The sequence below is a fragment of the Miniopterus natalensis genome, chromosome 17, assembly GCF_054644295.1.
Source record: "Miniopterus natalensis isolate mMinNat1 chromosome 17, mMinNat1.hap1, whole genome shotgun sequence".
Lineage (NCBI taxonomy): Eukaryota > Metazoa > Chordata > Mammalia > Chiroptera > Miniopteridae > Miniopterus > Miniopterus natalensis.
Window position 1 is genome coordinate 30,461,225 of NC_142097.1, and position 24,097 is coordinate 30,485,321.

Consider the following 24,097-nt stretch of genomic DNA (forward strand, 5'->3'; position numbering starts at 1 on the left):
AGGCGCAGTTTTCTTAAATGTCAGTTTCATTTAATCAAGTTCACAGCAAGCAGGTGCCCCACAGGCAAAATTATAAACTCATCTTTCCTAACACCTGATTTGCATGTCTTACTTGATTTGTATTAGCAGGTGAAAGGCACTAGGGACCCCGGGGCCTTATGGATCTGTGACAACATGGACTGACTAACTGCATACCCAAGTTATCATCCAACGTATCATCTCCTTGTGCCTCGATTCTCTTATCTATAAAAGTGGCCGACGAGAGAATGTGTAGCACGTACGTAAAATGATTTCTCTGATGAACCGTGTTCATGTAGATGGCAAAGCTGAGAAGGAGAATTTGCATCTGACGCATCTTTGTGCTTTATAATAGCTGTGATGGTCAGAAAGCCTAACATCTGGTGCTGAAGGATGATTCAGACATTGCCTTTAATTTATTCTTTTATCTATTAATGTAGTCACTTGTAATAAGTATTGATCAATGATTAATGAATATCAAACAAATGAGTACATGAATAAATGAGAGAACTAACTAAAGGTGATACCTACATCAGTTTTCAGTATTAAATTTTATAGTTTTTATGGCTGCAATGGCTCATAAAAGTCTTTTAGGAGTGAAACCCTTTACAGATATAACTAGATTAGAAGCTATGTTCATTGCTTCAATGTCCTACATCAGTAGGAGGTGACCGGGACCTGAGTAAGCAGACTGTAGATTCTAATAGAACCGTGGCCTTGGATAAGTCACTTCTCTCCTCCAGACTTCAGTTTCTTCATGTGAAATCTGGAGATTATAGTGGAGCTGATTTCAGAGTGGTACTGTGAGGATTAAATGAAAACACTTAGCATAGCTGCCGGTTCCTAATGAGTACTTTGCAGGTTTAAACTATTATTAACCGACTTACGGGTTATTATTTTATAAGCTCTGGAGCCCAGTGACAGCGAAGTCACCCTGTTGGGTCTCCATTGTCCCAGCAAGATAAAGCCCTTCAGCATTTCAACAGGAGAAGACATTCAGCAGTAGACCTTGAGTAGAATGGACGGCCATAGAAACAGGTGAAAGTCAAGTCAGCTGCCCGGTGGAGATACCGCTTGAGACAACGCATTCTGTAAGTGCTCACTTTCATTTTACAGAGTCCTTTTGTTTGTATCACCTTTATATTCCTCTCTGCAAATCTTGAGATAAATTATTATTATTTTTACATAGCTATTATTATTTTTTACATAGCACACAGTTTGTTTTATTTTGTTTTACAATTACATTTTATCTCTATTGTTCAAAGCATTACTGATGTCCCATTGTTTCTCCCATTTATCCCCTCCACCCCCTGGGGAGGGGTGTGGGCTGGGCTGCTACTGAGGGGATGTCTCTGAGATGACACTGGCGTCTTCCTTCTTCCTTCCGTCTATAGATAAGACGCCCCCATTGCCCCGGCCCCTCCATCTCTCCCTAGCTCAAACCCAGTTTCTCTCCTTGCACCTTTTTGCTCAGCCCAGCTCAGCTCTGGCTAAGCTCCGCCCACTTCGCTAGGCCCGCCCCTTCTCGGCTCCTCCCCTCCCCTCGACCCCGCCTCCCCACTAAGTCCCGCCTTCCCCTCGCTCACTTCTCTGTTCCCAGCCAATCACGCGGGGCCGCCCTTCCGCCCCCTGCGCCCCGCCCCGCCCCGCCTCGGCCCCGGCCCCGCAGCAGGCCCTCCGACCGCCTCTCTGCAGGCGGAGGCGCCGGGCTGCGGAAGGACGGACCCTGCCATGGCCGGCGGCTTCTCCCAGGAGCAGTTCCGCGAGGCCTGTGCAGAGCTCCTGCAGCCCGCGCTGGCCGCGGCCGAGTGGCAGCTGCTGCTGGAGACCTTGGGCATCAGCATCTACCGGCTGCTGGACCAGGTAGCGGCCGGCCGGCCTGCGGGAGGCCCGCGGGGCTCAGCGCTCCGGGGCCAGCCTCCCCGCGGGGACCGAGGGGCTGCAGCCACGGAAGTCAGGACCTGCCGGGTCCTCTGGAGCTGGGACGGGCGAGCGTGGTTGAGGAAGGGGGGGCTGTGCCTGCAGCTGACTTTGTCCTGTGCAGGGAGTGGGGAGGTCAGCAGAATTCAGCGTGAAGCCCCAGGCCCCACGGGGGTGTAGTTTGTCAGAAGTTCACTGTCCAGTTAAAACGTGGGTCCGCAGATTCTTAGCCTCATGCACCTCCGGGGTGTGTGCATATGAGGAATGTTCTGGGGTTTGGATATAGGTGGAAAAGAGACTGGTCTTTTCAGAGACTGGATGTGCAGGGGGGCTGGTGTGTGGGGCGAGGAGCGTCGCTGAGGACGGGCCTGTTACCATCTCAGGCCATTTTAGTGACTTGCTTCTTTTGGCTGCTTCCCCTTTCCTTGTAAGTTGCAGTTAATAACTTGAGTTTAAAGCTTCAGAGGAAAAGATTCACTGGAGGCCTTGGGCGAATGGAGTTGGTTATTAAGCAAGTCTCCAGGCTTTCCTGCAGGCCTTTGGAGTCAGGTAGCCATCCAGGTGGAAGGCTCGTATTGCACCTGAGCCCTGTCATCAGTTGCTCTGCCTAATAGCAGTTCTTGGCAAGTAGGTTAAAAGTCAGCCTTAGGCGAGGTAAATGAAATAGAGGTTTCTTGGCAGAGGACCAGAGTATTATAGTGTTAGAGCAGGGAGGAGCTCTGGATGTCTCGCTATATATACCTTTGGGTATAGCAAGGTGAGCAAGTTCACGGCCTAGAGCAGATAGAATTAATTTCGTAGTGTAATTGCAAGTTACCTTGGTACAAAAACGGACATGTTTTCAGACAAAATCCATTTATCTTCTCTCTGATTATTCCATTTTTTCCATACCAGCCACATCCAGGCATTTGCCAAGTTTTGTCCATTCGATTGCTCAGACATATCTGACCTATGGCCCATTTCCCTTCCCTTTTCTTTCCTATATGTTTGCCACTTTGCATGGCACCTGTCACCTAGAATTGCAGTGACCTGTTAACTAGTTTCCCAGCCTTGCATCCAACACATTACAGCCCACTCAACCACCTCAGAGGCCGTGATCTTATCACTCCCATTTCAGTGGCATTGTTGACTGCAGAATTAATAGTAACTATTGTAATAAGTTTCATGCTTTCTTATGTTCCAAGCACTGTTTAAGCCTTTGCAGGTACTGACGTCCTTAATCCTCACATCAACCCTAATTAAGGTGCTATGATTATAATTTTTTTTACCTGTATGGAAACGAATCTATGGAAAGATTGATTGTTCAAGATTTGAACTGGGGTCAGAACTCAGCTGTCTTGCTCCAGACCTGTGTCATAAATAGGCTTCTATATTGCCTCTCTGAAAGAAGGCAAATGTTACCCGTATGTTACCCTGAACTAGTTTGGTCTTAACTCACATTTTCAGCTTTATCTCTTGTGATGCATCCATACAGCTCCTGTCCTCTAGCCAACACATGCCCCTACCCCTTACCCTATAGGCCCTTGCTTTTTTGCTTTTGTGCCTTTTATCCCATAGTATCCATTACCTATAAGCTGACTGGCTTTGTATTGTGTATTGTTTCTGTTATGTATTGTTATGTAGCAGGGACCACTTCCCTCCTGTGGACATGAGTGGTATTCAGAACAGTTCCTATCCCTACTAACCATAGGTCTCATTTCCACCTGTTCTGGAGCTGAGGATAGACCTGGTATATTGATGTAAATTAGAGAGCTTTTGTAAGTTTGGAGGGCCATAAGGTTCCCATAGGTTTGCCTTTGAGCCTCAGCAGCCTGGATGGAGGGCCATTGCCCCTGGCCATTTTGATCTCCATCTATATTAAAATGTGGAGGCCCTATTCTTAATGGAGGCAGGGTTGAATCATATAAGGCATTTATTGAGAAGGCTGGCCAACCAAGAAGACAGGGAGCATACGAGCATTCAAAACCTGTCTTAAAGAGTGGCCTGAGGGATAGGGTTATATGGGGCAGACTCAGGCTGGGAACGGAATGCAGCTACATGCAGTCCTGGAAGCCATTCTCTTGATCTTGGTCACCTGGCGATGTCTTACATCATAACCCATTGTTCACAGCTGCAGCCACCCCCTTAATTGCTTTAGTCCAGGATTAAGGGGAGTGCAGGGTGTAAAGGTCTAGGAGAAAGAAGCCTAAGGAAAAAACCCCACTTAAATCCCTGTTCACATAAGTATATGTGTTCTACAATTTTATAAGTATTATAACTATATTTCATATTAATTCAGGTGCTTAATCTTTGGAAATTATAAGTGCCCCTATCACTATTGGGTCAGGGTACATACAAGCTCTTTTCTAGAAGCCTTACCGGTCTGTAGCATTATCCAGCATCATTTGCTGCCTGGCCCACCTTGCTAAAGCCTCGTTTGTTTTCCAGGTTGACTCCCAACCTTTACCTTCCCCCGGAAGAGAATTCCTTCTAATCTCTAGTTAGTAAATCTTTTCATATGAACACCCATAGATTTTGGGTTGTTATGTTTTCGTTTTCATTTGTCTTAAGATATCTTTTGACTTTTGTCATTGATCTCATTGTTAACCCATTCATTGTTTAGTATTAATGTTATTTAGCCTCCATGTGTTTGTGTGTTTTTCAGTTTTTTTCTTGGAATTGATTTCTAGTTTTATATCATTGTGATTGGATGAGATGCTTGATATAATTTCAATCTTCTTAAACTTACTGAGTCTTGTTTTGTGGCCTAACATGGGGTCTGTCCTGGAAAGTGTTCCATGTGCACTTGAAAAGAATGTCTGTTCTGCTGCTTTGGGGTGAAGTGCTCTAAAAATACCAATTAAATCTATCTGGTCTACTGTGTCATTTAAGGTAGCTGTTTCCTTGTTGATTTTCTGTCTGGAAAATCTATCCATTGATGTCCCGGGGGTTATCACCCATCTACCACCTGCCTGGGACCTGTAGACAGACCATTTGGGTTGGGCAGAGTCTCACAGATTCAACAGGGTGGAGCTAGTGGAGTTCACCGGGCTAATGTAGATTAAGATTGGGCTGTGGGGAGAGGGCTCAACATAGGAAAGATGGTGCCTGTAAACCACATTGGGGGGGGGGCATGCGGCTCAACACAGGGTCAATGGCAGCTATCCCTCCAGCCCATTTTGTGTCTCTTCCCTTCCCATCAGAGTCGATGTGGCTTCTTCTTTATATTCTTAGTTAGAGGGCTTGTGTTCAGCTAGTCTTTCTATGGTTACCCAGGTTGGCTGTTGTGTAATTTAGCTGTAATTTTGATGTGGCCGTGGGAGGAGGTGAGCACGGTGTCCTCCCACCCTGCCGTGGAAGTTTCATTATCCGGCGGAACAAACCTGGAAGACGGGCGGGGACAGGCTTCTCCTCCTAGTTCACGGGTGGAAGGAAGACCAAGAGGGCGTCACACAAGACCTCGTAACTAGTAACTAGGCACGAACCACCTACTTTGATAAACCCAGTACCAAATGTGCAGCTTGCTTCCAGGCAAAAACTTCATTCTCTTTGCGGAGGCCAAGCAGAGCTAGTCCAGAGCTGCCCCTTGGGATCGCGGGAAGAGCGTGGGTTTGGAGGCAGACGGTCCTGGGTTAGAGTCCTCACTCCGTCCCACTGTTAATCATTTACTCACCCAGGGGATGCTCACCAAGTACCACCCACGGGCTGCTGCCCTCGGACACCGGGGATGAGCAGGCAACAAGGCGGTGGAGCTGCTGTTTCCATGAGTTAGCTTCTTGAGCGACAAACAACATTCACAGACAAAAATAAACCCACAGTATATAATGAAATGTCGGGTAAAAAATGCTCCTTAGAAAGTAAAGTGGGGTAAAGGGATAAGAGGGATGGGGTTGCCGGGGGTGATGTGATGTGTTTCAGATGAGGGAGTTTGGAAAGCACCTCCACGGAGGCAGAAGTAAAGGGAGACACTGCGTCATCCAAATACCTGGGGGAGAAATGCACCACAGACCCCAAGCCCTACCCGAGTCCCAGGGGAAACTGATCGGAAGGGGGCTTGGGCAGTTCTTTCTAAAAACTCCCCTTTCATGCACGGGTTGATTGTTCTGTTCTCTCTGCTTTTGTGTATGTGTGAAATGCTTTAAAATAAAATGTTTTGTTGTTTTGTTTTTGTTTTTGAATGCTCAAGCTTCCCAGGAGACTCAGATAAGCGTGCTGGGTTTTAAACCACTGCAGTAATGGGAACACTTTGTGCTAAGTCCCTGAGCCAGGTTGTGCTCGCCTTGATTTTCAGGAATTGCCAGGAAGCCACAGAACTGGGGTCCAGCTGAGGTTGGAGAGTGGCTAGGGGCCAGGCCCCACTCACTAGCAGGTGATATTATTCAGTTATCTCAGCTCTCTCATTTGCAAACTAAGCATAATACTTATCCTTTAGGATTGTTGACCTCTCAATAATCATTGAATGAAATGATATATGACAGAGTGGTTCTCAAACTTGAGCACACATCAGAATCACCTGCAGGGCCTGTTAAATTTAGAGTCGCAGCCCTACTTTCTGATTCAGTAGGTTTGGCGTGGGGTATGAGAATTAGCGTTATATATATTTTCTTTTTCTTCCCCCTTTCCCTTTCCCTTTCCCTTTCCCTTTCCCTTTCCCTTTCCCTTTCCCTTTCCCTTTCCCTTTCCCTTTCCCTTTCCCTTTCCCTTTCCCTTTCCCTTTCCCTTTCCCTTTCCCTTTCCCTTTCCCTTTCCCTTTCCCTTTCCCTTTCCTTTCCGTTTCCTTTCCTTTCCTTTCCTTTCCTTTCCTTTCCTTTCCTTTCCTTTCCTTTCCGTTTCCTTTCCCTTCCCCTCCCCTCCCCTCCCCTCCCCTCCCCTCCCCTCCCCTCCCCTCCCCTCCCCTCCCCTCCCCTCCCCTCCCCTCCCCTCCCCTCCCCTCCCCTCCCCTCCCCTCCCCTCCCCTCCCCTCCCCTCCCCTTTTCTTTTCTATCTTTTGTCTTTGTGCTTGCATTTTATTTCTAACCAGTTGCCAAGTGATGCTGAAGCTAGTGGTCTAGGGACCATACTTTGAGAACCACTGATGAGAAGCTAGCATGGTCCTCAGGAAGGTTCTGACATTAAGAGGTAGGAGAGTGACCTCGAGATAAGAAGCAATGGAAGCTAAAAGGTAAGAGTGAGAATCAAAAAGAATTATCTTAAAACAAAGGCAGTTAAAAATCAGTGATTCATTCTCCCTGATTTTTAAGTGAGTGGCCACTTTCGAGTGAATGCGGTCCCCTGAGCTGTGCCCAGAAGCTCCCCTGGCAGAGGAGGGCTGAGGCTCACTCACAAAAGCTTTCCCAGTGATCTGCAGCCGGGCCTGGCAGGAGCTGCGGGCCTGCGTTACCATGCCAGTTACCATGCCAATAGACACGGCGACAGTGCAAGGGACAGTGTGAAACCAGCACGCAGAGGCTCACATCTTTGGTTTAGACCAAGGAAATGCTGGACTGAAAAGATCTGACTGATGGCTTGACTCCTATGCCTTAGAGCCTCACTGCCTGGCACCGGGAGAAGGCACTGCCTGCCCTGTGCTTTTGTCCTTAATAGGCCTTCTAATCCAAGAGCGTGGTGAGGGGCGTCCCGTACTTTCCCAGGGACTGTCCTTCCTGTGCCGTTTACCTACTAAAGGACCGAAAGCTTGGCATTGTTGGAAACGCTCTGTGTGTAGCCGGGCGGGGCCGAGAGAAAAGTTGGCCTTTTGCGGGGAAGCTCAGATTTAACTCCCATGAGAACAGCTTGACCTCAGTGGGCGAGAGGCTCCACTGTCCTTTCCAAAGTGGGGTCGCCATCTGATTTGTATAGTGAGCTTCTTGACTTTGGGTTACAGGGCTGATCTCCCTTCTTTCACCCTCTCCCTCTCTTCTAAGGGAGGATTAGTTAGCAATGTGACTGATGATCATTTTTTTCCACCCAAGGCACTTACTGAGCCATATTGTACTAGGGGGTAGGGCCACCGTGTCTTAAAGCTGAGCACCCATGTGTGACATTCTGCTTCCTGCCACAGACCAAGGCACTGGCTCATGCGCACTCCCTCCCTCTCGCCCCTCCCTGCTCCCCTCTTTTCTTTTCCATGTTTCCTGAACCCACAGCTGGGTGGCTATGTTAGAGCCTCAGCTCCCCTTCTCCTCACCTCCCTCAGGACCAGCGTGTGGTATGACGCAGTGAGAGTGCTGGTCCTTAGATTTAGATTTGGGGGCACGTGGGGAGAGGGGCGAGTAGGATCCCATACTCCTGTTTCTAGTTCTAAACCAAGCTTCGGGTTCTCACCCTGTCTTTCACCAGCTTCTGCACGGGGATTACGGGAGGTGGCTACTAAGAAAGCAAAAAACTCTGATTTTCGTTGGGTCTTGGGATCCCTTTGAGAGGAGAGGTGACTTGTGGGGAAGGATGCGGACACTCTGGGTCCTAGGATATAATGCCATCCCAGTACTTGGGTGGACCTAATTGCTCTGTCATTTTAGCAACGCCTGCCAACTAGTAAATTGCCAAATCATGCCTCCCCCTTCCTCTTCTTCATTACAAAGTGGAGATAGTAACATGCTTATGTCACAGGATTGTCGTGGGTATTAAGCATCAAGCACAGCGCCCCCACTTAGAGCAGGTCTTCTGGAGATACTCGTTTCCCCCAAAATGTGCCTTATGCTGTGGTTCTGAATCCTGAGTTCTTCAATCTGGAAAAAGATCCTCACACTGACCTTATTAATGAAAGTGATATCTAATGCTGAGTACTTATTATGTTAAGAACTTTAGAAGAATGATGTGATTTAATCCTCATAGTCATTTCCTTAGGCAGAAACTTTAATTAGACCCACGTTGCTGCTGAGAAAACCAAGGCCAGCAGGTGACTCTGAGCCCCGGCGGTGACCACCAGGCCGTATTTTCTGTCTACAAGGTTTTTGAGATGACTCTTGGGAATAATATAAGGCCCTAGTCCGTTGAAAGTGATAATCATCCTTTCTCCGACCCTCCCTTTCCCTGGTCATTTTCTGAACCCCCCAGAAGCAGCATCTGAAAAATACCTCTTCTGGTAGTTGGAGGCCTGTTGGACAAACATCAGGCTTAGGGGCTCCGGGGAGCGTCTCAGTGGGAGGTCCCTCTGGGTGGCCTGGGGCAGCAACACCGGCTTGGGGACTGGAAGGAACAGCTTCCCATCCAGGCTTCGCCACCAACAGTGTTGTTGACTGACTGCTTCGCAAGTCACTGACAGCTTTTCCATAAGGGCCTAGGGCCCCTTCTGGCTCGAAGATTCTATGCGATGAGTCTTCTTTACCTTAATCATTAGCATGTGGTCTGGGACTGTGGTTTGGACCGAGCAGAGCTAACTAAGGAAACATCTCAGGAAGTAGGAGGGGCCGGCGTCACCCTCTTTCTGGCTGTCCCCAGTAGGAGCTGTAGGACTCAGGCACATAATTTAGCCTCGCTGAGCTTCATTTCTTTATATAAAATGGAAGGCAACACCAGTGTTTCTCCATCACGGGGCTGTGTTAAAGATTCCATGGGATAATGAATATAAAACTGGAAACTGCACTGTGCTGAGAGAAACAATTACTAGTATTATTGGAATAATTTATAGCAGGTCAAATTGGCTGGACAACTTCAAATACAGAGCCCGGAGCTGGTGCAGTAACTTACAGGTCACCAAAGGAAGCACGTCCCAGGCCGGAAAGCTGGCCCAAGCCTGATTTCTTTTCAGGACTAAGGATGTAGTGGGTCCCAGCAATATTATAATTTTTTTTTTTTTTTCTGAATTACTTAGTGGAAGGAGGTGGCACTTTCTATACCAGAATGTGTGAAGTTTTAGCTATCTCTGCGTAAACTTAAATACACTTCTATTTAATGTTCATTAACAGGGCCCATTGTCTCTTTTCTTCCTTGTCAATGCATTTTAGCAATGTTTATATATTTCCGTGCTGCTTTAATTCATTTACCCATGATCGTATTTCCCTGTAAATGTTCATGTCTTATCAGCACTATTCTGTCAGTTTGCTTTTACACTTTCATGTCAAACAAAAAGAAAATCTGTACTTTGTTAAGGAGAGTCTTTTATTCAAAAGGATTATAGCAAAGTCAGAAGGAGGGAGTATTGCAGTAGGGAGAACACTTTGACTATTGATCTGTGAGTGCCCCCAAATTTAGGCAAAAAGAGGTTTTCATGTGTAAAGAGGAGTAAAGAAGGCTGGAAACAGTGTGGGGGAGTGAGATGAAAGGTGGCATGACTGGATAGTAGCTCATAGAATATTCTACCCCGAGGCCAGTCTGTTTTCAGGAGGGGCTGGATGCTGGCTCAGGCTGAGGGTGGGCCAGCGTTTAGGGGCCTGGAAGGAGAGAAGTTTGATTAATAATTATATTGTTCTCATTGCTCAATGGGGTAAGCCGTTCAACTAATCATTTATAAGGCAATGAAAGGGAATCCAGAGGGTCTGTGTCTTGTTTACCTATGACAGGAGGGCATCTGTGAGTCTTACCTAATCCATATGGGGAGTGGTGGTTCTTTACAATAAGCTCTTTTCTGGACCACAAAGAGCAGGGGGATTTCTGAAGCTCCACTGTCTTCCCAGGTCACAGGACTCAAGTTAAATTCATTGTTGGAAAGGGTCACTTGAATCAATTAGGATTGCTTTTAGCTGCAAGTAACAGAAAACTGGAATAATGATGACTTAAGAAGAGGTTTATTTTTGTCACCTAACAAGTAATTCAGAGGTCAACAGTTGCTGACATTGGTTTAACTGATCAGTGATATCAGTAAGACTCTTTGAATCTTTTTACCCTGCTGCCTCATGTTTGTTACCTCTTCATCACAAAATAGCTGCTGCAGCTCCAAATATTCATATTCAAGATGGGATGGAGGTTTCATGGCTACCTGTGCCTGCATTGGAGACAGGGAAGTTATTAGCTGTGCACATTGCCGTAGGGGTTCTTTTTTTTCTTAACAGTGATGCATTTCTTTTTTAAAAAAGTTTTTGTTTTTTTAAACTTAAAAAAAAATTTAATTATAGTTGACATACAATACTACGTATATTATTTTGAGGTGTACAACACAGTGATTAGACATTTATATAACTTACAAAGTGATCACCCTGAGAAGTCTAGTATCCATTTGACATCATCATTATTACAATATTATTGACCATGTTCACCCTGGGGTCCCTTTAGCAAGCAAGAAAGGAATATCTCCTACTTCTTCTGGTAACTATTCTACGCTAGATATTGACTGATTCTCTACCACTGAATAATTCTTTTACTCTCTGAAGTGTAGGAAATTAAATGTGCTGTAAATGGAGCATTAGACAAATATACAGCGTGTTTTCCAGTGTGATAAAGAAAGGGAGCCATTCATTGTGGTTTAAAGCCAAGAACCTTTTGAATAAGCTTATTTGAAGTCATTTATTAAAATGTTAGTAAACTTAGAAACATTCCTGCAACAGATGTTACAGAGAGTTTCTATCTCTAATTTTAAGGAACTCAGTCAATGGTAAAACTTTGCCCAAATTAAGCTAAGATTTATACTTTTTTCTATCAAATTGTACAAACAATGGTACCGAATCCTGGTGAGATGATCCTTTGCTACTGTGGAGAGTATAAACTGGTATAAACTTTCTTAAAAATCTATATAAAGTATAAAGAACCTTAAAATGTTAATACCCTTACCCTACAATTTATCTCTAAGGAAGCTTTCCTAATGAAAAAGTTGGAATTACGGACCAAATAATAGATTATTCCAGCAGTATTTATATTTGTTAAAATATTTGGAAACAGAAATAACTTAAAAGAACAATTAAATTAGGTGTGCTCTCTCCATAGCTTCAATATAATATTGTTAAAAATAAGAACACAAGCTGTTTATACCGTATCATTCCCATTTTTGTAACATAGAGAAGTATTTATTTACTTCAAATAAATGTGTTGACTATCACCAATGGGTATTCGTGGCTTATGGGGTCACATGCCATTTTAATTTACTTTTTATTCTTCTTTGGCATTTTCCAATTTTCCTATAATGAATGTGAATTATTTCTATAATTATTCACTGTTGTTTTTTTTTTTAAAAGACAAATAAAGACGTGAGTATGTTTGCTGAGATCCTTTTTTGGAAGAAATAACGGGTGAAATACGTGCTCTGACCCAAGAAATTGGGCGCGGCCGCCCAGCCCTCAAAAAGAACAGTTTCTCCATAGACTAGGAAAGGTGTCACCGAGCTGTGTTCCTGCGCCCTGGCCTCTCTCGCTTCTACCGCGAGGGGCGTGTCGAAAGGAAGCTGCCACAATAGGTCATTCTTCAGTGTTCACGTAAATCACCTCCTTCTACGTCCCTCTTCCTGCAGGCCTCTGTTTTCTTTTCTGTGAGATGTATGGGGCTGAGGTCACCGGGGCTTAGTTACATTCAGGACGGGGAAAGGCACCAGGTGAAGGAAACAGTTTGTCTTGATTTACCCAGATAGCCTAAGGGAGCCCAGGTCAGGCTGCGGAGATCACTGTCTCGGGACATAACTGTCCCTTTAGCTCAGCACGTGTGGAAAAAGGGGGCCCCAGGATTCCTGAACAAGGAGCTAATTCATTGTCTCTCTTGCAGAGGTGATGAAAACCGTGCGGGTGTGAAGGCCAGCTATGTAGAAACCCCCCACCTTTCCAGGTGGGAGTGTGGGGAGCGGCCAGGAGGGACAGGCTTCTCCCGAGGTCTGTCCTTCCGTTGGGGCATCCTTAAGGGGCTCCGATCTACTAGTTTGCCATTCGATGACTGGAAGCCCTTGGTATGAAGCCAGTACTTCTGGAGCTGGAAAATCCTTCTGAATCCAGTTTCAGTTTTACCGCCCATCTCTTGCCAGGTGCTTTCACATGTACCTGCAGTTCCTAAACTGGGAAGTGTTTACCCCTGGGTTATGCCACCTGAGCCAGGGGACCCGTGAAGCCTCACGACACCTAAAAAGATTCACTGTGTTTATGCCCTTGGCTTCTGGCACGGTGTCGAAGAGGTTGGCTTTATTTATGCAGTTACCCAACAGCATGGTGTTAGCGCCTGGAATTGAGTCGATCGAAAGGCTTTCTTCCTGTTGGTTTGCTTTTGCCCTGGGATTCAAGGGCCATTGGTTTAATCTTAACCATAGAGCCGTTAGACAAGGCGAGGTTCAGGAGCTTCAAGCTGCCATTGTACAGAGTGAAAATGTGTAGTGTGGCCAACCCCAGCCAGCTACCCTCGCAGGCAGGGTTCATGTAGTTTGGAATCTAGAAATATATATATATATATTTATATATATATATGTTGAATAGAAGGGACTAATATGACCTGAAACTGATATTTCTTCACATTTTTATTCCTTTGTGCGCAAGTCCTTTATATAAAAAGGAAGCAGTGTTGAAAAATCCTGTCTTGGAATTGATAAAACAACGTGTTGAGTTTCATTATGCCCCGTGGATATCTAAAATAGTAGCCTGTCCCCTGAACGCTAGCTGCCTATATGACACCCCCACTTGGATGTTTAATAAGCCTCTCAAAGTCAAAGGCAGAACTCTTGATTACCCCAGAGCCCACAGACTACCTCTTCCCCAAGTGTTTTCTTTCTTAGAAAAGGGAACTCCCCATTTGGCTGGTGGTTCAAGCAAAGGTTCTAAGAGTTATCCTCAATTCTTTGCTTCCTCCTCCCACCCCCCCGGCCAATCTGTCCCCACCACAGTTGCTGTTGGCATTACTTCCAGTATATATCCCCAAATCATTGACCTCTCTCCATCACTGCTGTTACTGTCCTGTTCAAATCACTGTCTTACACCAAGACCACAGGCCCAATAAATGGTGTGGCATGAACCGCACAGCCTCAGCTGTTTTTCACACACTGTGCAGTCCAGCTGTCTCTCAACGTGCGAATCAACAGGTCGTTTCTGCCTGTTCTGTTTCTACAGCAGACTGGACTTTATGAGTATAAAGTCTTTGGCGTCCTGGAGGATTGCCCGCCGGCTCTGCTCGCAGATGTCTATATGGACTTAGACTACAGAAAACAGTGGGACCAATATGTTAAAGGTGAGTAACACCTCCTGTGTTTTTAAAAAAAATCAATTAGAAAGTAGAATCTATTGTTATTTATTCTACTGAGTATAAAGCAACAGGTTTAATTTCTACTCTCTTCCGCTTCATTTTTTTATTTTGGCATGAAAGCCTCAAGTGCTGGGCTGAAATGTGCCTCTGCTGTTTCTTGGGCCTGCGCCTTGTATACATACTCTTAGGTCCACTCTCCAGTTTGTTCTGAGGGCTACTTTGTTCTCTCTGTAAGTTGGTCGTCATCTGTACACCTATGTGTCATGGAAGGCTGCTTGGAGGAGGTGGTGTCCAAGCTTTGTTTTGGAAGTTGAATCAAAGTTTTATAAACAACAAGAACACTGTATGTGAGGAGGCGAGGGTAAGGGCATTCCAGGCCCAGAGAAGAGCATGAACCAAGTCAGGAAAGCATGAAACAGCATGATACGTACAAATTGTGAGCAATCTGGTCGCAGAGTCTGGAGCTAGGGTGGGAAGATGGCTCAGATCCCCAACGGCCTAGCCTGGCTGCCAGGCTGCAGATCTTAGATTTTACACTATGAATGATGCACAGTTATGAAAGGTATTAAACAGGGGATCCTCGTGCTGTAGAGCTGGGAGAGACCTCTGCCACCTCGGTCACAGGGGAACAGAACTACGGACTTGCCAAGGGGCACACAAACTCTGCAAGATCCTTACTGTGGCCCGGACTCCTGGTTGCAAGTAACAAAAAGCTAACTAATGCCAGTGAAGAAAAGATTCAGGGCAATGGAAACTCTGTGGGCTCTGGCTTCCAGGAGAGCTGCATCTAATACTTGAATCGCTTCTCCATCTCTTGGCTCTGTGTTTGTCTGTATCGCCCGAATCCTCAGGCAGATTCCTATGTCACGGTGAAGATGTCACCAGGAGACCCAGGCTTATAAATAACCATATAAATAACCCCAGAGGAACAGGAACGAGATTTCCACTTTCCTACTGATGGTTCTCATCTGCTCAGCATGGATCACCCGCTTATTTCCTGTGGACATTTGTCATGGTTGTGGGTCACTTACTCTTTTCAAATACACTTCTTATCTAGAGGGAATTGTGACACTCACCTGTCCAAGGGAGAAATGTTTTCTGTGTCCCTGTCTCCCCAGCAGTCATATGATATGAAAGTGGCCAGTAAGATGCCCATGTGGCTTGAGGTTGGGAGAGAGCAATGTGAGAAAACAGGTAGCAAGCAAAATCCATTTTCTGGTGATGGTCCCAGCAAAGGCATCCTGACTCTGGGGAGACAGTTGTAGAGCCTCTGACATTTGTTACTCTCATCAGCAGTCACACTGTGGTGTCTGGTCCACTAGACTGGCTTCTCTGGAACAATCCTGAGGTCTAACTAACTCTGGTCCTCCTGGCTATTCTGTGAGCTACCTGAGGGCCTTTACTAAACCACTTTCAGCCAAAACCTGCTTGAGTGGCGAGCTGAGACCCTGGCCGGGTGCACCATCCCTGAACTAACCCCTGTGGCCACATCTTGCTCATTTCCCAGCCCTGGAATTAATGCTGAGCCCATTCTGCTTAAACCACAGTCAAAAAGGAAGGCAAGGGTGATGCCCTGAAGGACAGCTGAGATGCTGGGCCCAGAAGGGGGGTCAGTGCTGAGCATGGGAAAGCAACAGGTGTCTACTCCTTACCTTCCTTTCAAGGGCTGTCTTCAACCCCTGTGGCACCCATGGGCTGGCAAGCTCTTTATTAAAGAGTTTCTTTCAAAAGCTAAGTTAATAAGACCGTTCTCCCATCCGCGTCTCGGTGGACCCTCTTGGTTATTTCAGCCTTGGCTTGGCTTCTGCTCTAAATGGTTGGGGAGAAGCTCACTGCACAGCTTGGGGCCACGGGGTGCAGGTCATCGAATTCCTTTGCTATCTCCCTCCGACAGCCGGCTGCTTTTTGCACACATTAGCGTGATGGCATAGTAAGGAAATTTGGTCACTGCAGCTGTGGCGTAGTGTAAAGAAACACCGGAGAGAAGCAAGACCCTCTGGGTTAGCCACAGTCATGCCACTTTCTCTGTAGGAAGGACGCTGCCTTCTCGGGAACCTGCATTTCCCAGCTAAACGCGCTAGACTGGGTGACTCAGTCCCGAGCCATCCAGAAAGGTCTTGAAAGCAAAACTGTTGGTACTCTAGTGACATCTGGTGGTGACCCTGATTTTAAAACCTGAAGATTTATTTTCGCACGCCTGATTGGGTTTCATTGCATCCCGTCTGAGGATCCTGTTTGTGCTCCGAGGCAGACAAGTTTTGTTGGGTTCTGTGATTCTGACTGTGCTTTTATATCTGATAGACTGTGCCCCAGGCAACGAGCTTTCTGTGGTAATGAATCGGCCTGACTTTTTCTAGAATCCTGTGCCTTGTGTGTTCATGGTTTATCATGCCCGTCGAGGTCATCCTACCTAGGCTTCTTGTTCATCAGAGGCAAAGAGGCTTCCAGATGCATTAACTTCTGTTTTCTCCGTAGAGCTCTATGAAAAAGAATGCAACGGCGAGACGGTGGTCTACTGGGAAGTGAAGTACCCTTTCCCCATGTCCAACAGGGATGTATCCTTTCCCAAGCTGCACCTCTGCTCTGCTTTCTAAGCGCTGCTGTGCCCCATGGCCATCGCCCAGTGGTGGTACGTCCAGCAGGTGTGGACAACATTGTCTCTGCTTCTTGAGAAGCATCTGCTAAAGCTGTTACTGCCCCTCTTGTGGCCTTTGGAGACCTCAAAATGTGATTTCTGGGCCTGACCACGCGGAGCGTCTGTAATTGTGGTCACTGGAGGCAGCTCCTACTTTCCTGAGAAGCTTTCTAGGGCTTGAAATTGTTGGGCTGTAGAATCGGGGACTTGGAAATATATATATTTTTAATATATCTTTATTGATTTCAGAGAGAGGAAGGGAGAGAGAGAGAGAGAGAAACATCAGTGATGAGAGAGTCGTCATTGATCAACTGCCTCCTGCACGCCCCTAACTGGGGATCGAGCCCGCAACCCAGGCATGTGCCCTGACGGGGAATCGAGCTGTGATCTCCTGGATCCTACGTTGATGTTCAGCTACTGAGCCATGCCTGGGCGGCAGAAAGAATTTATTTATAAAGAGTGTTTAACACACTCCCTCAGTCTATAGAGAGGTAAAGTAACAGAGGCATCCATACAGGTGATTAGTGGCAGACTGGGACTGGAACCTGGGCCCCCACAATTCCAGGTGTTTTCATACCTCCTCATGTTTTATGGCCCCACAGTGGTCCCTCCGTCAGTATTGGCTCTGGACCCTGCATTTCTATTTCTTCCCTCAATTTCCTTATTTATCTTATGATGCAGCCGAATGGGACATGGGGAGTTTTAGCTGCCACTCCCAGGTTCTGAGAAGCCTACTTAGGACTAGCCTGGGAGGGTGGGAGGAACATTTGCTGGGGGGGGGGGGGTTGGATGATTGATAAGCAAGCTTTCTCTTCAGTCATAGCAGCTGAGTGCTTTAGACTCTGAATTTCCCTATAAGATCCATTTACCAAAGGGGCTTGTGGGTTAAAAATTAAGTTTTGGAAACCACTGAATCAGGTGATTACTGGGATGTTTTCTAGCTCCAACATTCTATAAGTCTGTTTGTTCCTAAATAATTATTCTCTAAAAAGAGAGGGAGGGTGTGGGTGTGTTTTGTGTGTATTGTCTGTATGCGTTTTTGTGTCTAAGTCTATGTATCTACCCTGGCCCCCAGCTAGATTTTAAGCTCCATGAGGGTTTATTTCTTGGCTCAATAAGCAGTGACTTATCATTTCTTAGGATGTAGTTATCTTCCCTAGAATAGTGCTCTAGACATAGTGGTGGTTCTGTGTTTAATGAGATGGAATAACTGTTATTCTTGGAGAACAAGTGTTAACTCAGAGTTAGGTATCCAGGTACTCAGTGTCTTCCCTCGACCGCCAGTTATAAGTAACATTGCTTGACTGTCCTCTGTGCATAGAGGTCAGTAATTAGAGCTTTGGGGGAAGTCAGGACAGAATGGAAGGACCTGGGATGTTTATCGTGTGCTTGTTCTGCTCCAGTCTTCCTGTGGTGTCCCCACCGGCGTGCCTGCTGAGTGTGATATTCCCTTTTCCCACGTAGGGAAAGTGAGACTCAGAGAGGTTGAGTAAATAAGCCAGGATCACACAGCTGACAGGTGATCAATACTCTGATATCTCCCTGTGCCACCTTAGAGAAAGGAGGAGTGGTTTCCTTGCGTAATTAAGGACATCAAGGGGTTATTCACAGGCGGGCAGTGCATGCTCTCAAACGATACACCAGGCGATGTGAGGCACAGTCTGGCAGTGCAGGTAAGGAGGCAGGGCAGGTGGGTGAAGTGAGAGTACAGGGGGCAAACGGGGGGAACAGAACCCCTCCCTTGGCTCCTGGCTTGTGGGGCGCTCCTTCTGCCCGCCCGAAATGCTGGTGTTGACGTCATGCCTTGACCAGCCCTGCAGTACGTCTACACCCGGCAGCGGCAAGAGCTGGACGTGGAAGGACGGAAGGTCCACGTGGTCCTGGCCCAGAGCAGCTCCGTGCCACATTTTGCTGAGAGGCCGGGCGTGGTCCGGGTGAAGGGCTACAGGCAGAGCCTGGCGATCGAGAGCGATGGCAAGAAGGGAAGCAAAGGTAAAGCCGGGGTGCGTGCCAGGCACCGGCCGGCCTGCCCGTGTGAAGGCCACGCCGACCGTGAGGCGCGTGAATGCATGAGGCGCGTTCCCCGAGGTCAGAGGATGGGCAGGGGCACCAAACAAACGCGTTTCGTCCCAGCAACTTGGCCAGAGTGCAGGGTGGATGTTAAATCTGACTCACTCCATCCTTTACTGACAGCTGTCCAGATGAACTAGAGCATCCAAGTCAGCCAGAGGGCTCCGAGCGGCTTCAGGCTGGTCCTGTGGGGAGGGCAAAGAGCCGGTAGGAATGTTTCGGGGGACACAGCTCCCCCTCGGCAAAAACCCAGAGACCTGGGGCCTGCCTACCTTCCGTTCAAACCGCAAGAAGGGCTGGGGGCAGACAGTGAGGCCTGTGGCCACCTGCCCTGCTGGGATAAGGGGGGCCTTGAACCTGAAGGGAAATCTGAACCATAGTTGTGATGCCCATTAGATCGGTCACCTTGACATGTCAACGAACACTTCTGAGTCTCCTCTTTATCTTTTATACACTGGGGTTTAGTTTCACCAACTCCTTACGATTGTTAGGTTGATGAATGAATGAGAGAGAGAGTGAGAGACTCCATCCAAGTGTCTAGCACTTGCAGGTGTTTAAGAAACAGCAGCAAAATGTACCCTGACTAGGTTTTGAAAAATGTTTATATGTAAATGCCCCGAAAGACAAGGCAGAGAAGAGAATCCGCCTGAATTATGTGTCACCTGCCTCCTGTCTGTCTGGGTCAGAATCTGAAGGTGGGCGGTTCGCAGGGATTGCGGCTGTACCTTCCTAACGTGTTTTCTCCTCCTGACTTGTGCTTTCCTTCCCCCCTCTAGTCTTCATGTATTACTTCGATAACCCGGGTGGCCAAATTCCGTCCTGGCTCATTAACTGGGCCGCCAAGGTGAGATCCCAGGAGGCGGGGGTGGGGAGTGTGTTTGACAAATGTTGACTTAGCCCATGGGGCTGTCAGGCCGAAGCGACACGCTGTCTCAAGCCTAATGAGGCTCTTTTATGAAGCAGCTTGGTTGAGTGACCACGGCTAGGACTGGGGTTGCCAACACCGAGGATGAAGCTGGGACAAAAGACAAAGAATCCTGAGCCGGAATGCCAGCCCCTCCCTGCTAGTGGCCTGAGACCCCGCCAGGATCACTCGCTGGAACCTCGGGACAATAGCCTGCTCCTTGTAGGGACAGTGGGACCCTGTATCTGCTTATGGAGGAGCTGACCTGGCTCGGGAGACAGCCAGACGTCTCCGCGCCGGGGGAAAGCGTCCAGTTTTGTTTTGTTCTGTAAGGAGAGGGAGCCACAGTGGCAGCCCAGATCTCTGGGAACTGCCTAGGAGCCTGGCCTCATGGGGACCATTCAGCCTGCTTTGTACGAGTCCTACTTACTGGCTGGAGGGCTCCCCTGGGAGCAGATCCCCTGGGAGAGTGAAAAAGTTCATAGGCTTTGGGTCAAACCCATGTGAATTTGAATCCAGCCCTGTTCTGATTGTGTAAACTATGGAGGTCACTGAGTTTTCCCCTTTTATTTTGTTTATTTACTTCTTTAAATATATCTGTATTGATTTCAAAGAGGAAGGGAGAGGGAGAGAGAGAAACGTCAATGATGAGAGAGTCATTGATAGGCTGCCTCCTGCACGCCCCCGACTGGGGATCGAACCTGCAACTGGGGCCTGTGCCCTGGCTGGGGATCGAACTGCGATCTCCTGGATCCTAGGTCGATGCTCAACTGCTGAGCCACACCGGCCAGGCAGAGTTTTTCCATTTTAAAAGTGGAGATGGATATTACCTACCTCACAGAGTCGGAGTAGATATGATAACGTTTGGGGAAAGTCTTGCAAAAGGATCAACACTAACTGCACTGACCTCTCCGACCTCACACCCCCAGATCCTTACCGTTCTCTAATTCGGTAAAGCAGGTCCTTTCATTACTTCAGCAGAATTGAACAACCCAGCCCCATCCCATCTCCTGTGTTTTCTTCTTCTTTTCAAGAAACAAAGCCTCAGAAATGTCTTAGCTTTTCACTAGCAAAAGCCAAACTATAAGTGAGTGTGTTGCAACAGTGGCCTCTGTCGCCCAGTGTCACGTGCGCCCTGGAGCTTCCCTTTCGCCATTCCCCATGGCACCATTGCGTGGAAGTCGTTCCGAGGCCCTACTGTGTTCTCATCTTCCCAAAGTCATCTTTGTTCACCTTGCAGTGAGGACATGGGAGTGACAGTCTCCTTTGCTTTGCAGAATGGAGTTCCTACCTTCTTGAAAGACCTGGCGAAAGCCTGTGGGACCTACCTCAAGAAAACCTAAGGAGGGGACCTGGGAACCCTGCGCTCATGGGCCGCTGCCTGCAGAAGAGCCACCACCCACGGACGCTCGGCACTTCCTCTCGCTTTTCTGTCTCCAGGGGCCGGCTCGCTCCCCAGCACGTCGGCCCTGAGCCTCTGTGCCTGACGCCCCGCTTCCTTTCCCACTCCCCCTGCCCTGGGACCCGCTGCCTCCTTCCACTGTTGAATATGGGTCAGATTAGGGAAACTTCTGCTTGTTTGTTTTCCAAAGGGGAAGTCCTCAGTAGGGAACACAATCAATCCATTGTGCCCTTTGGAGGGGATGGGTGGGTGGAGGAGCTACAATGAAAATGTAAGAATGCCCCGTCCAGGCAAGCTGGCTCCTGCCCAGAATGTGATCTCTTGCAACTCCGGAGGGGCTGTGGAAGCTGCATTCCCTGCTGAGTAGATTCTCAGCATATCAAGACTGGAAGACTGTGTTGATGTCCGTTTGCCTTAAGCTTTGGTGACTTGATTTAGCTGGGATTTGAGGGGATAATCCAATAAGCCTGTGCCCATTCCCACAGCTGGAGGGTCACAAGCTGTTTTGATTTCAAACCATGTTGAAAAACAATGTAGGCCTGGCCAAACACATGCTGTGATTACCATTTTTTCTTGTTCATCCATGTCTGGATGTTTCTGTGTCCCAAATGCCATTGGGGAGGGGCTGCCAACACCTCACTAGCTCTGCATTTTACTGGAAACTGAGGCATCAGGATGGCCCTGATAGTTAGCAAAAGCCCAGGTGCTTGGCACACCACCCTGTGATAGTGTCCTTATGTGCAATGTGATGAATTTCCCTTCTGGAACATTTGGAGATGTCAAAGGGATACTATTCCATGGCCAGGGAAACATAAATGAGTGGCTTGGGCGACTCTGCACTTTTTTTCTCAGGAATTCTACCTAAGTTGTCTGCCTCTTCCACCACCGAAAGACTTCTAGTTGCCTATGTTTTCTCCTGAATTTTGGTAGGGCAAGATATTCTGTGACGCAGCCTTGATGATCTCAGGGAAAAATTTTAAGCACTGTGTGTGATGGTATCAAACCTTGATTAATGGGCATAGAAATTCAGGATGTAAGGCCAGAAGCAAGGGGTTTATTAAAATGGGATACCTCAGTCTGTGCATTTTCTCTCTGGGAAGGGAAGTTATTGACTATCAAATAAATACAGAGTGGCTTCTGTTTGTCTTGTCTGCAGCTTCCTTCCTACCTTGTTCCTTTGGTGAGGCTGAATCAATTTGGTCTCTTTTTTTTTTTTTTTTACAAGTCACAACCAACCTAACTTATGGACTTGAGCGAAAAAAGAATTTTAGGCTCAGTTACCCGCAAGGCCAGGTGAAGAATGGCTTCAGGTGTGGGTTGTTACAGGTGTTCAAGATGACGTTAGAATTCAGCTCTCTTCAGGTTATTTTTGATGTTGGGCTGTTTAGTGGCAGGGTTGCTGCTAACAGCAAAAGGTAGGCTTGCATCTTCCCAGGCTCATGCTGAGCCAAAGGGGGGGGGGGGTGAAGGGAGAGACAGCATTTCTTTCTATTAAACCTACATCATTCCATGACTCCCTCTAAACCATGTGCATTTCCCTGCCCCAGTCATTGTCAAATGATAGAATTATGCAACTAAGTGAATACTTCATTAATTTATTGTTAAAATGTCATTACCATGAGTGTAGCTGGGATTTAATTATAGATAAACTAAACGAAGTGCCTCATGTTCAGAAGGTCAAGTTGAAATTTTATGTATAGAGCCACTGAGACACAAGCACTAAGGTTGTAGCCTTTGAGCAGAGAACTGACATTAAACGACATTACACAAACCGCAGTTTTAAACAGTGTTTCCTAACTTGCTAAAGAACTCTGGGGATATTAAGAATACTAACTTTCTAAAAGTTTGCTGTCATTAGAGTTTTGATTCTTTGGAGTTTATGTTTGCTAATCTGGAGAAAACAGTTCTATACAGCATTGAAATATGGGATTATGTGGGGAGCTGAGAATCCCTGAGCCAGAAACACCAAAAATACAGAACTGGAGCAAGTGAGGCTCCCCTGATTCTTTGTGGTACGCCTGCTCACAGGGGCTGAATGTGCCCTTTGGAATTTGAAAGTCATCAATATATTGTCATTCCTCTGGCACTTTGTCCCACTTGTTTTTCCCATGTCTGTGGCTCCACATAGACAATAATATCTTTGTGAATAGAAACAGTTCTGTCGCTTTGGTTATTGCCCTGTAGGGTAGCCTGCAGTACACACGCACTCAGGTGGTGACGAAATGAGGGAATAAGTGATTGTGAGGAGACTGACTGACGCATACCCAGGAGACTAAACCCATCCGATACAGAGGTGTAATGTCACATACAATCATTGTGTATTATTTAATAATTCAAGTCAAATTATGTCCCCCAAACCATCATTTCTGGGTGTTCTAGGTTCCCATAGGTCCTTCCTTTAAAATACTAAGGTCCCTTCTTTGTTAAGGGCCGTCTTTGCTGGTGTGTCTACAAGTTATATTTTAATGTTTTGGAAAGGGCGCTGTCGGGACTGAGTCCAGCTGAGGTTAGTCAGGATGTCTGGGTTTTAATGAAACAACAACAACAAAGCAGCACTACTGCTGGTGCTAAATCTTTTCCACAGGTGGCTTGTTCACAGTGCATAAGTTCAGAGTTAATGAGCACCTTGGAACCGAGGAGCTCCAGCAGAGGGTCACTGCCCTCGAAGATGTTCCCCCTCACAGGGAGAGTCCTGGCCTGGCTCCCTGGCGGAGATTCCTCACCCAGCACCCCCATCTTTCAAGCCTGCCCTTCAACCCTGATTTCCCAGCCGGGTTCGGGAGAGACGAAGCAGGGACAGCCCATTCGTTGGTTCCCGTGTTGCTGGTAGCACGACCCAGTTGGCTCAGAGAATTATCTTCAAAAGCTTTGAGGTATGTGGTCACTCAACAGGCGGCTGGAGCCCGGAGTCTGGTGTCAGTCTGCCAAGGGGACAGGCAGGGTGGTTCCTGGGATGAATGAGAAAGGCCTGGTGTCCGCCCTCCAGGAGCTTCTGGTCTGGTGGAGACACGGCGGACAAGCTGTTGGAAGGGTGGTGGGTTTTGAGAAAGCAAGTAAAGGGTGTTGGAGGCTCTAAGGTGGTGGGCAGGGCACTGACCAGTTTGAGGGG

At 47.2% G+C, this 24,097-nt stretch overlaps 1 protein-coding gene across 5 annotated transcripts in view; it reads left to right on the forward strand.

The window, feature by feature from the left end:
- PCTP (phosphatidylcholine transfer protein) overlaps positions 1 to 22,128 on the forward strand; it is a 29,282-nt gene extending 7,154 nt beyond the window's left edge. The window contains exons 2-8 of one of the 5 annotated variants that reach the window (XM_016207206.2): positions 130 to 277; positions 924 to 1,109; positions 13,845 to 13,962; positions 16,453 to 16,532; positions 18,433 to 18,604; positions 19,459 to 19,526; positions 20,864 to 22,128. In XM_016207206.2, the coding sequence (XP_016062692.1) occupies positions 13,920 to 13,962; positions 16,453 to 16,532; positions 18,433 to 18,604; positions 19,459 to 19,526; positions 20,864 to 20,929 (429 nt within the window). In that variant the 5' untranslated portion in view covers positions 130 to 277; positions 924 to 1,109; positions 13,845 to 13,919 and the 3' untranslated portion in view covers positions 20,930 to 22,128. Of the gene's footprint in view, positions 1 to 129; positions 278 to 540; positions 1,110 to 1,699; positions 1,882 to 13,844; positions 13,963 to 16,452; positions 16,533 to 18,432; positions 18,605 to 19,458; positions 19,527 to 20,863 lie in introns of those variants that run through there. The other 4 variants (XM_016207208.2, XM_016207209.2, XM_016207207.2 and 1 more) reach the window with 4 other exon arrangements.
- The last annotated feature ends 1,969 nt before the right edge of the window (positions 22,129 to 24,097 follow it).